At 38.9% G+C, this 13,458-nt stretch overlaps 1 protein-coding gene across 2 annotated transcripts in view; it reads left to right on the top strand.

Annotated features, from left to right (window-relative positions):
- The window catches only part of NAPB (NSF attachment protein beta), a 57,319-nt gene that overhangs the window by 32,283 nt on the left and 11,578 nt on the right, over nt 1–13,458 (top strand). The window contains exons 3-7 of one of the 2 annotated variants that reach the window (XM_037493807.2): nt 1,343–1,459; nt 3,300–3,346; nt 3,493–3,570; nt 10,151–10,206; nt 10,367–10,451. In XM_037493807.2, the coding sequence (XP_037349704.1) occupies nt 1,343–1,459; nt 3,300–3,346; nt 3,493–3,570; nt 10,151–10,206; nt 10,367–10,451 (383 nt within the window). The remainder of the gene's footprint in view (nt 1–1,342; nt 1,460–3,299; nt 3,347–3,492; nt 3,571–10,150; nt 10,207–10,366; nt 10,452–13,458) is intronic. The other variant, XM_054695948.1, reaches the window with a different exon arrangement.

The raw sequence follows: 13,458 nt of genomic DNA on the forward strand, positions 1-13,458 counted from the left end.
GTGTCTCCAAAGGTGTGCATGTGTCCCAGTCTACTGTACTCATTTTTTTGAGGTATTGCCATGACCTTTCTTTGAACTGAGAGCCTCAAAATGAAATGGATTCATTTTTTCCAGGTTCCTCATTTGAGATTTTAAGCCCTTCTTGAACTGGCCTGATGGTGTCTTCAGCCTTGATTTCCACTAACCTGCACCTTCATTCCTCTGCAGACTGATCAGGCTTATCACAAGCCTGCAGTTCCAGCCTCCTCTTGCCTTAAAGCATTTGTTCCTTTTTCCTCTGACTCCATTGCTAGGGATTCCCTTCCTCTTTTATTTGCCACTCCAGAATTCATAGTCCCTAATCCAAAAACCTTTTCTGAATAAAACTGAGGACATACACTTTTTATGTGTGCCATGATCCCGCAGAGAGATGGGGGGCACACCATAACCATGCCTAGTATGTATGTTTCCATACAAAGTGGGGTATAAATAGTAGGGCCTCCCTGGTGGCCTCAGGTTAAGTCTCAGTGCTGTCACCCTATGGCCTGAGTTAACCCAGCCAGGGAGCTAACCCATATATGGCTCCCCAGCCAGGGAGCTAACCCATATATGGCTCAGCAGACCTCTCCTGTCTTGCCCGCTGCTCCTTTCAGCAGTGTATTTCAGTAAATCCACCTGTTCTGCTCCCCATTCTCTCTGGTAAATCCTCAACCTGCCCCTGCCCCCTGCACCTCTGGCCTATACCCCAGTTCTTCTGTGCAAACATAAATTTAAAAAAAAAAAATCTCTTAAAAAGTCTAATCCTCATAAATTTTAGTCAGATTTTGTTAATAAACTTTAAAAAACCTTGAATTTTGAAATTGTGGGCATAATTTTCACTCTGAAAAACTTATTTTTTTCATAAATCCCTCATTAGCAATTTTATCAATAATGACTGCTAAGTCATTACTGATTTACTATAAGATGAAAGGATAAGTAAACAATATTCTTGATCTCAGTGTTTTATCTTTATTTACATTGTAGCTTAATACCCCTCCCTATTCAGTGTTTATTTTATGCTGAGGAACAGAATTGAAAGAATTGAATGACCTAGACTTGACTGTAGCTATTGAATGAGGTCTGTTGCCCACAGGCCACTTGGGAGGTCTCTTGGGGCTGATGAAGCCCGTATTGCTATTTGACTTAATTCTGACTATTTTTATATTCACCTAAGGTGTACTCAGTCACATTCACATGTGCTTCTTCTGACTCTGCTTCTTTTCAGTGAAATGGGACTTTTTTTAGGAGTAAGCCCAACAGTTCAAGCTCGGGATAGGGGATACTTAATGCTTTGTGTTTAACTATACTAATTTATCTCCTTCAGCTGCAGGAAATGCATTTTGTCAAGCAGCCAAGCTCCACATGCAGCTACAGAGCAAACATGATTCTGCTACCAGCTTTGTGGATGCTGGAAATGCTTACAAAAAGGCAGACCCTCAAGGTAAGGCATGCCTCTGTCTCTGGGTGCCGTGGATGGGAGGGGGTCAATGTTGGTAACCTAGTACACAATTACATTGTTGGACATTTTGAATCCTAGTGAAAAGATTTTGTACTTTAGAATAATAGAGATTTTGGTAACTTTAGAAATCATTTTTAATCCTTTGGAGGAGAAAATGCATTAAATTTACCCTGTTTTAGTTTTTAACACCATTATAAACTCCATTTATGTTGCATTTTGGAGAATTTTTTAGAAATTAATTTTATCTAAGACTTCTTATATCTTAATTTTATGAATATGTATATTGTTCATTAAAGGAAGCAAAATGTTTCCTTACTCCTAAATACCTAGTGTATTTCAAGATTCAGTAATGGGAGATTGTAATATTTGAAAATTAAAAGCAATTTATTCAGACAGTATCCATCTGACTTTTTTAGAAGTGTTTTCCAAAGTATTTGTTTTAAGGAAGAACTTGAGTATTTAAAATAAAATTTTGCAAATGTTATTTTTTCAGTTAGAGGAGTAGATACTTTGCAATTAAAAGCATAATTTCTTCCTTCCTCCACATGCCGTATAGCAACACAATCTCCCCTTTTCTTTCAGCAGTTCATTTTAGCACAGAAATCCTAACTTTTATGAAAATATCAGACAGAAATAAGATATCTTCAAGGACTTTTGTGTTAAGATTAATCACAGTTTATTTCCAAAAGTGAAAAACTGGACAATCTAAATAGAGGAGCAAGAATAATGGTAAAATTATAATGTGTCCATAGTTTAGAATATTATGCAGACATTAAAATCCCTACTTTCAGAGAATCTTCAGTGACCTGACAAATGTTTATTTGTAACTAAAGAACCACGTAGAAATTGAGATCTCAGATTCATAAAGAAGTTTGTGCACATAGAAATGCATCTAGAAAACACTGGATTTTATCAGCACTGGATTGTGTCAAAATACCAAAAATGGGTTTGAGTGGGACTACAGCTAGCTATTTTTCTCTTTATACTTTTCTGTGTGTTTAGTGGTTTAACAGTGAATCCACATTTCTTGTGTAGTTTATAAGGGGAAATTGCTTTTAATTTTTATTAACCTGCTTAACCTTTCTAATTCTTCAGTTAGGCTTTTATTCTCTGCTTGCTCTTTTAAACCAAAAGCAATAAATTTGGAATTGTCAACTATGCGCTAACATAAACACTGCCACTTTATGATGGGAAATTTGCTGACTCACTTACTAGGAAAATTAATATACTTTATTATCACTCTTATTTATTAGATTTTTCCCTTTCCTTTTGTGTGCATGTTAGTTGACCAAAATTTAGCATCTTTTAACATTGTACAAAATGTTGACTTAACTTGAGAGATGTCAGAACAGGAATTTCAAAGGACTTTTGATTTTAGCAAGAAGAATAGAACCTGTTGAAGTGATCTTCTAGTAAAGTGGTACTGTCTTCCAAAAGTAATATACATACATGATATCAGTGAAGAATACATTTATATTTTATCAGATACAAAATAGGTTTGTTGATGACAAACCTCGTGGTTTTGTCTTCTTTATAATGCAGTCTTTCTCTGGATGGAGTCCTCACTGTCAGGTTAAGAGTACTCAGCCAGTACTTCTCCACCTCCAGTTCCCTAACTTACCCTGCAGCGGCTGCAGATAGAGCATGCTGATGGGTCTGGACTGTGCGTGATTTGTGTTGCTTCTCATTAACCTACCCACCTTCCACCCCAAACTCCTGGGAGCTCCTTAACATTTTAGTGGCAACCAAGAAGATAGGCTCACCTGAACCCTCTTTGACTGAATGGATTTTTCATTGTTTTTCTTAAATGCCTACGCTGCAGAGGCTATCAACTGCTTAAATGCAGCCATCGACATTTACACAGACATGGTAAGATATTGCCTTACTTGAGTGGCTGTGGGGTGGAGTCCTGAGATGGCTTCGAGTTGTATTCTTTTTTGTTATTGTTCCCAAATTAATTGGCTTTCAAATAGGCAGAACAGGAATATGATTCTCTTATTTATTTGTCTCTCCAGGGAAGGTTTACAATTGCAGCCAAGCACCATATTACCATTGCTGAGATCTATGAGACTGAACTTGTAGACATCGAGAAGGTAAGTAATGGACAAGATTCCTCATAAACTTGGTGCAGAATAGGTAGTTAAGTTGACTTGCGGAAATCTCTCTTCCAGCAGAATTAAGTGGCACAGAGTAATAATCACAGATGGCTTCAGGGACCTGGTAGGCTGAGAAGTAGAAAGGCTATTTTTCTAAAGTGGGTGTCTGAGATACAAGAACTGGTTAAGATTTAGCAAACCTACCTATTATTTCTGTTCTCTCTGACTCATGTCAAAACATTGAGATTACCAGAAAACTCTTCATCTCTTTCATTGAGGCCTCGGCAGTACCCTATGAAGAAAGTTTAAGTCCTGGCAGACATTTCCATGTCTTTATATTCATACCCTGACCTTGAGGAAGAAGATAGGCAAATGCCAGCTTGGTCAAACGTGTTTCATTTGGGTCTGAATTTATGAGTTGTGGTTTATATAAGCACACCTCAGAGCTATCATGGATTTAGTTTCAACCCATTGCAATAAAGTATATATATATATATATATATATATATATATATCAACAAAACAAGTCAAATTATTTTATTTTGTTTCTCAGTATATATAAAAGTTATGCTTACACTCTATGATAGTCTATTAAGTGTGTAATAGCATTATCTTAAAAAACAATATACATACCTTAATTAAAAGATACTGGAAAATGCTGAGTATATCTGAGCTAAAAAAAATGAGCACATTTCAGTTGAAAAAATGGTTCCCATAGACTTGCTTGACACAAACCTTTAGTTTGTAAAAAAAAAAGTGCAGACTCTGTGAAGCACAATAAAGTGAAGTGCAGTAAAATGAGGTTATATACCTATAGGAGCAAAATAAGAGAAGAAGGAGGAAATATTTACTGAACACCTACTGTTTCCCAGATTTTGTCCTTGATGGCATGACATGAATTTTTCTGCATTTCAGCTGTACTACACTGGAGTGTCTTTACAGGTGTGGAAACAAGGGTCCAAAAGGGTAATGCTCCTTAGGGTCACTTGGATTGGAACCAGCTGAGCTAATGCACAACCCACCCCAGTGCTGAGATTTCTCCTTTCTTCTGTTGTCTTCTCAGTTACGGGATTGCCAACAGGGACAGAGTGTTCTTAAGGGGAGGAAAGCATCTGTCAGATTCCAGAGGCTGCCTTAAATCAGACTAGAGATAAGTGTTAATGTAAAGCTGTTCTGAGAACTATGAAAGATGGCAGATGTAAATGAGAAAGGCAAACCATATTAGAGATCTGACTAGTTACTGCCAGACTAATGGATGCCAAACGTGCTCGAAGCACTGTCCATGCCTCCTGAGTGGATCATGGCACTCTGCGCCCCTGCGGCTCTGGACAATCCTCACCTTTGTTTTGCTTCTGGACTTAGTGCCCACCTGATTATCTGTCCACTGCGCTGAGTATTCTTTCCTGACTCCTTGGCTGGCCGCCTTCTCCCCCGCTGAAGTGTGCGGTGTCCTGAGATTAGGGCTTCTCTCATTCTGTACTTATTCCCTCTTACTGCACTCATTCAGCTTTCAGTCAAAATGTTAGCTCTTTGCCAGTGACTTGAAAGTCTATCTGCAGCCCAAACCTCTCTGTGAACTAACTTCAGGTTCCTGTATCCGCTTGTCTGCCAACATCTCCCCTCGCATCCAGTAGTCATTTCAAACCTAGCATGTCTGAGACTGATTTTGATCTTGCACTCCCACCACACCCAGTGTTCCCTTTCAGACCACAGGCATCCTTGCCTTCTCTTTCTCCACATCCAACCCAAGAGCAGTTTCTATGAGCATTGTCCTCAAAACTCCTGAGTATCACCATTTCTCATTACCTTGTCCCCCAGTTTCCGCTGGATCACTGCAGAAGCTTCTGAGCTGGCCTCCTTTCTTCTACTCTGACTGAAGTTGAGTCCTGGGCACAGGGTCCCCAGTCATCACTGTCTTCCTTTTGAATTCACTCTTTTCCATTCCTCCTTACATATTTTCTCAGATAAAGGGGACTTTATACTGAGAAATATGCAGGTTCATCAAAATCCCATTGGATCAAGGGGGTAAATATAATGTCAGTCACTTAGTATTTAGCAGGACAGATACTAATGCAAACATGAGAGAATTCTCTTTTGACAAAAATAATAATTTCATTTATTATACCTGTTTTTGATGTGATCAATAACATTCTGTCTCACCCCCAACTTAACCGCGTAGCCGGAGTGATCCTTGTCAACAGTAAATTAGATTGTGTTTTTACTTTTGCTTACAACTGACATTGGCCCCTGTCAGAAGAACTGCCAGAACCGTGGAGGTAGCCTCAATGACCCCCTGATTTCACCCCCTACCCCCTACCACATGCCTCTTGGATCTTTCTGTTACTCTTTCCTGCCTTTCTTCCCTGCTGTACCCTGCTGCACCTGCTGTAGTCACCCTGACCCCTTTGCTGCTCCTCACACATGCCAGATAAGCTCCTGCTTCAGGTCCTTTGCATAGCTTTTGCCTCTACTTGGATAATTCTTCCCTAGATGTCCATGTGGCTAACTTCCCTTTGTCCTTCAATATTTTTTTTACCTTTTCCATGAAATCTATCATTACTACATAATTAAAATAGAACCTCAACCTTTCACAGCTACATACCCAGACATTTCTTATATCTCACTCCTTTTTTTTTATTTTTGTAGTGCACTTGTCACTTTCCATCACATGCTATGACATGCTTGTTCATCAGGCCGGGTGTTCATCGGCTCTCTCCCTCCACTAGAGGGGGCCATTCCATGTCAGTAGGGGGCTTTGCCCCTGTTTACTGCTTTATCCCAAGAACTCAGAACTCTGGGACAGTAGGCTCTGATAAACAAATGACGTCCCATCTCTACCCTAGCTGTGTATCTCCCAGAGCTAATGGAGTCTCAGATGGTTTGGGGAGGCATCTCTGAGTACTAAAGTTGGATTGTCTTTGTGAACTCTCACTCTGATTTCATGCTGACTGCCACCTTTTGGTTACTTAGCACAAAATTCACTTGGACTTGTTGCATCTATTTCATTATTTGACCTTTTTGGTCCTCTGTGTCATGCTTTTCCAAGGCTAGCCCCGTATCTTGACTAAATCAGGACCATTGGCATTTGCCTGTGAACCTTCTCTTTGGAGAGATTATTTGTAGAACCTGCAGGCAGATGATGAGCTCTTTGTTCCCTGATGCAAAGTCAGTGACAGAACAGGAAGGGTATGCGTATGCTGTGAATGAAATATTTATTTGGTCAGGCTGTCTTGGACAGGCACAGTATCTTTATGGAGTTTGAATTGTCTTGGGGGTACAAGCACTTGTACATAGAACCTCTTGCCAGCTAAAGCTACTGCTTCAGTTCCTTCTCCATGATGCTCAGAAGATCGGTGAGGCAAGGTCCCGTAGCACAGTACCCTCTCTGCTGCCAGGGCACGGTCTCAGACAGCTACTTCTCTACATGGATCTCTGTAAGATTCAAGGTGGATGAAATGATCTAAGGTGTGCTCTTGTTTTCCATCTTGTTAAAAACATTGGTGATTTTTCAGGTCCCTTTCTGAAGCCCCCATCCTTACTCATGGTGTCCCTGACATTCTGTGAGTTGGCCAGTAGGTGGCAACTCTTTTCACTGATGTGTACTCTTTAAAAGAAAAGCATTTTAAGAATATCCACAGGGATAGCTTGTTTTCTTCCCTGTATTTAGAAACACCATCTTCACTTCCCTGGTTGGACTCATCACAGTGTGGTTGGTGATGCATGAAGTTTCAGTTTGAATCAGTTAATATCTGATTGATTGCAAAGGAATTTCTTCCCTGCTAATACATAATACTTATATGTTCTCTGATTCATTCAGATTTTAGCTGGTAAACAATGAAGTGTAAAATCATGGAAGTATATAATAAATGAGCCCTCTTTATGTGATCTTTTAAATAATTCAGAGAAACTATAACCCTTCACTGTTTTCTGACCCTGGGGAACATGGATAGAAAAATTTGGCCATATTTCTGATACTTTACTCCATTTATTAAAATGGGGAGGAGTGCCAAATACTTTAGGAAATGAAGACAGTTCAAAGACAATTTTTTTAAAGATTTATTTATGCATACAAGAGCTGGGGTATAGGCCAGAGATGCGGGGGTGAGAGGATTCACCAGAGACAGAGTGGGGAGCAGAACAGGCATATTGAGTGAAATACACTGCTGAGGGGAGCAGCAGGAGAGACAGGAGAGGTCTGCTGCGCCATGTAGATTGCTCCCTCCTAGCCATCTGGGTATTGAACTCGTGCTGCAGAGGCTGGGGATTGCTTCATAGTGTGGTGCTTAACCCCTTACGCCACCAGGGAGGCCCCAAAGACAATTATTTTTGATTAAAAATTCATTGAAAGACATTCCAAATTAACCTAGATATTGGCAGTAGTTAATAGGGAACCTTCATTTGAAATGCAGTTTACATTCATTCATTTAGCATCTATTTATTGAGCACCTAGTATATGATAGGCATTATTCTAGACTCAGGGACTTAATGGTGAGCAAACCATCAGAGACCTACCCTCATAGAGCTTACATTATAGTGGGAAAAGATGTACATTTGTCCAGTAACCTCATCTATGTTTGTAGGTGACAGCTCTAAGAAGGGCTCCAAAGGAATGGGTTCCAGATGTCTTCCATATGTGTCTATCTTTGTAAAAAGAGGGCTATAGTGTGTTTCTTCTTTTATGGCTGTTATTTAATATGTATAGGGAAAATTCCATATTGATACTTTCTGTCATTACTTCTAATCTTACCAGTAGTCCGTTATATTTAACCACGTATGTTGTTTCCAGTTTTTTTTCCTTTTATACATAAAATTTAGGAAGCATATTAAGGTAGTCTAAATGACTGAAAGAGTAGACCCAAAACATAATTATTCAAGCATAGAAGTGCCTTACTTTTCACAGAACTGTCCACAATACAATCCAGACACAGTTAATGTTGACTTTGCCTCTTTAGCCTGTGGCTTCAGTGGAGGCTCAATGGGGCACATCTGTTTGCTTCTTGTCAGCTCCATGTGCCAGTAACTACAACCAAAGGGATTTTTTAACCTAATTCCTTAGCTTGTTTTATGTTGTTTGTTGTTTTCTTGTCCCTGTTCTTTCTTAACTCAATAGGGACACCTTGAAGCCATTGAACTAATGGTTTTGAGTGGGAAGGCAGCGTCTGTACTCTGATTTTCACATAATGCCAGCTCCTTCTTTGGGTTTACTAGGAAAAAGTTAATGTTGAGGGAGGAATCTATGACCCCAACACTTGTTTATGTACTCTTGCAAGGTAGGAGTAGATTTTACATTTTTTAATCATTGGTAGGAAAAAAAGCATCTCATGACACATAAAATTATATGAAATTGAAATTTCATTGCTCATAACTGAAGTTTATTGAAACATAGCCATACTTGTTCATTTTATGTATCATTTGTGTCTGCTTTTGTGTTACCACAGGCGAGCTGAGTGGTTGCAATAGATCTGTGACTCATAAATCCTAAAAATATCTAGTATCTGGCCTGTTTCAGAGAAGTTTGCCATCCCCACTAGTTTAAAACTGTTCATACTTACCTCTTGCCATTTAGGGTATAGAAGCTATTGGTCTTCCCAGTTTTGTGAGACTCCCATCTCTGGACTTTGTCCTTTTCTTATAGTTGCCTGCAAAAGATGATTCTTTCCAGGTTGTTCTCTCCTGTAAAGCCTTGCTGAAAGATGCAGCACTCACTATCATTGGCTCTTTTTATAGAGCTGCATCCCATAAAATTTCTGGCTTCAGTGGGCATCTTTCTGCCTTCAGAGTTGTGTGTTTGATTTCACTGAATATGAAGCCATAACATAATAAGGACTTTGAGCTTTCCAGCTTTCAACCTGTTTCCTCTCCCTTTGTCTGTTAACTTAGCAACCACTAAATTTTGCGACCACTGAGCTCTCCTGTGGTAACACACATATTTCAGATTGAAGGCAACACCCTTATTTTAGATGTCACTTTTGCTATTAGTGAAGAAAGTTTGTACTGCCATAGCAAGCTATAGATCTGAAATGTGATAGGGCTTCACGTGTCTCTAAAATAACAATCCAGTGTAACTGTTCTGGATTTGTCAGTGATAGAGATCCAGGGAGTGGGCTACATTCTGGCCTTTGTAGAAACTAGGCAGACAGAATTTTTGCCATCTCCATTTTGTGACTTCATTGTTGCTCTAGACTTGGTCATTGCCGTTCATGCTCATGGGAAAGGGAAATGGACTGGAGAAGAATACAAAATCACATGTGTGGGCCAAGCCCAGAAGTAGCCCACAGCGTGTCTACTTACATCCCATTGCAAAGGACAGATCACATGGCTTACCCCTAATTACAGTGCAGGCTGGGAAAAGGGTGTAACTGACCATTTGCCATGAGGGAAGGGAAGAAGATATTTTGCCCACCAGCCAATATTCTGCCTCTACACTTGTCTGGAGATACATGATTTCTTGTGTTCTCTAAATGAAGTAAACCAGGTTATGAAAGGTTTACTGTGTCGCAACAGGATTATTTATAATATGGTTTTTTAGATGAAGTTCTTCAAATCATTTGAAAATAACATAGGTGTGTATTTTTAGGCGATCGCTCATTATGAACAATCAGCTGATTATTACAAAGGAGAAGAATCCAACAGGCAAGTATTATTATTCTTAATTTATTTTGCTATATGATAAAAGACAAACCTTCACTATTCTTTGTGAGTATATTGGGCTGTATCAAATAAAGGTGTACTGGGATATCTTTTCATTTTTCTATGAGATGATTATTTATTCTGCTCTAATTCTTGATTGCAGTTCGGCAAACAAGTGTCTCCTGAAGGTGGCAGCATATGCCGCCCAGCTTGAGCAGTACCAGAAAGCCATTGAGATTTACGAGCAGGTAAGGCACTGCTGTTTAGCTTCTGATGAATGTCCTTCTGGATCTTTTTTTTAAATTAATTTTTTTATTTAATTCTTTTTAAAACGTAATTCACACATTATATACTTCTATTTAAGTACAAGTCGTTCGTGTTTACTGTATTCACAGAGTTGCATAAATCATCACCACTACTGAATTCCAAAAACATTTTCATCATCCCAAAAAGAAACTCTACTCTCCTCTCTTTCAGTCCCTGAAAAATCCTATGTTCTTCCTGTCTCAGTGGATTTGCTTTTTGTAGGCCTTTGTGTATGTGGAATCACATGGTATGAGTCATTTTGTTACTAGCTTCTTTCACTTAAATGATGTACTAATACTTCATTTCTTACAGCTGAGCAATGTTCCCAGCTTGTTTATGCGTCTGTCAACTAATAAACATGTGGTTGCTTTCACTATAGGGCTACTATGTATAATGCTGCTATGAACAATTGTTCAGTTTTTGTAGATGTGTTTGCAGTTGTCTTGGTTACGTAGCTAGGTTTGATATTCATTGGCCATGTGACTTTTTTTTAAGAGAAACTGACAGAAAAGTCTTTTCCACAGTGGCTATACCTTTTTATACTCTCACCAGCAGGGTATAAGGGCTCCGTTGTGTTTTGTTTTAAAAATTCTTTATGTATTCTTTATATATTGTGGAGATATATATATATACACACACACACGCGCGCGCACATATTTTATATTTTTTTTCTGGAGATCTCTAGAAAAATATATATATCTCTCCAGAATATAATAGATATATATTCCTTAGAGATAGATGTTTTGCCGATATTTTCTCCCATTCAGCGAATTGCCTTTTATTCTTAATATTAGTGTCCTTTGATTCATAAAGTTTTCAATTTCAGTGAAGTCCTATTTGTCTTATTTATTTTGGTTTCTTTTCTCATGTGTTTTTTATGACATATCCATGAAATCACTGCCAAATCCGGGGTCATGAATCTTTTCTCCTTTTTGTTCTGAGAGTTTTTTTAGTTACAACTTTTAAGTTTGATCTTAAATGCATTTGAGTTCATTTTTTTTTTATTTGTTATTAGTAAGGGTCCAGCTTCATTCTTTTGCATGTGGCTATCCAGTTTTCCTAGAACCATGTGTTTAAAAAAACTATCCTTTTGCCATTGAATGATGTTGGCACCTTTGTTAAATTATTTGAACGATGTGCAAAGTTTATTTCTGGATTATCTGTTCTGTTCCGTTTTCCTATAAGTTTGTCTTTGTGCCATTTTCACACTACTCTGATCACTGTAGCTTTAAGTTTTGAAGTCAGGAATTGTGACTCCTCTAGTTTTGCTCTTTTTCAAGATCATTTTGGCTGCTCACAAACATTTGTATTTCCATATGAATTTTATGGTAGGCTTTTCAATCTCTGCTAAGAAACCAGCTGGGACTTTGACAGGGAGTACAGTGAATATGTAGACTACTTTGGAAGGTACTGCCATCTTAACAACATCTTAACATCATCTTCCATGAGTGGCTATTTGTTTAGATCTTCTTTAATTTTGTTAGCCAATGTTTATATAATGTGAAAGTCTTGCTCTTTAGTTAAATGTACTCCTAAGCATTTTATTCTTTTTGATACTATTAGAAATGGGATTTTTTCTTAATTTTCTTCTTGGATTGCTGCTTTTATATATTGCAGCCTCCTGAACCTTGTTTATTAGCTCCGATGGCTTTTTGTGAATTTCTTAGGATGTTCTGTGTACAAAATCATGTCATCTAAAAAATAGTAGTAGTTTTGCTTCTTCTCCAATCTGGATGCCTTTTACTTCATTTTCTTGTCATTTACCCTACTGGCTCCAGTGCAATGTTAAATGAAAGTAGCAAGAGCTACTTAATCTTGTTCCCATCTTTTAAAGGAAACTTTCCATTCTTTAACCATTATGTATTATGTAGCTGTGGGTTTTTATAGATGCCCTCTCAATTTGAGTAAGTTCTTTCTCTTCCTTGTTTAGTATTTTTATCATCAAAGGGTGTTGGATTTTGTCAAGTGCTTTTTCTGCGTCTGTTGAGATGATCATGTGGTTTTGTCCTTTGATCTATTAATATGGTGCATTTCATTAATTGTTTATAGGTTGGACCGACCTTACATTCCTGGGATAAATCCTACTTGGTTATCACAAAATTTGAAGAGTCTCTAAGAAATATGCTCAAGTTTTATAATCCTCTAGAATGACTCACAGAACTCACTAAAATTTGTTAGATTCACAATTACAGTTTATTTTAGAAAAAGATACAAATTATAATCAGTCAAAGTTCAGGGTCCAGAAGATTTCTAGTTATGGCACTTCCTGTTGTCTTCCCCTATGGGAACTGTGCAAATAGTAAAATATGCATAGAATATTGCGAACCAGGGGGCCTCCCTGGTGGCGCAAGGGGTTAAGTCGCAGCACTATGAAGCTATCTGCAGTCACTACCAACATGAGTTCGATCCCCAGCCGGCCAGGGAGCTAACCTACATGGTGCAGCAGACCTCTCCTGTCATGCCCACTGCTCCCCTCAGCAGTGTATTTCAGTCATTCCACCTGTTCCGTTCCCTACTCTGTCTCTGGTGAATCCTCTCACCACCCGCACCTCTGGCCTATACCCTACCTCTTGTATGCATAAATAAATAAATCTTTAAAAAAAAATATATAGGGCCTCCCCAGTGGCGCAGCGGTTGAGCTCTGGGTTGTGAAGCTGCCAGCAGCCTCTGCAGCGCCGGTTTGATCCCCAGCTGCTCCCCGGCCACCGGAGGAGGATCCCACATGGCGCGCAGACCTCTCCTGCCGCCCGCTGCTCCCCTCAGCAGTGTACTTTGGTCCTTCTGCCTGCTCTGCTGCCTGCTCTGGCTCTGGTGAATTCTCTCACCCTCCCGCGCTTCTGACTGTACCCAGTGCTTGTATAAATAAATAAATTTAAAGAAAAAAAAATATTGCCAACCAGAAGAGCTCACTAAAATTGGGGTCCAGAGTTTTTATGGGGTTCAGATATG

This window comes from Talpa occidentalis, unplaced genomic scaffold (genome assembly GCF_014898055.3).
Source record: "Talpa occidentalis isolate TD23 unplaced genomic scaffold, MPIMG_talOcc4v2.1 talOcc4.10, whole genome shotgun sequence".
NCBI lineage: Eukaryota > Metazoa > Chordata > Mammalia > Eulipotyphla > Talpidae > Talpa > Talpa occidentalis.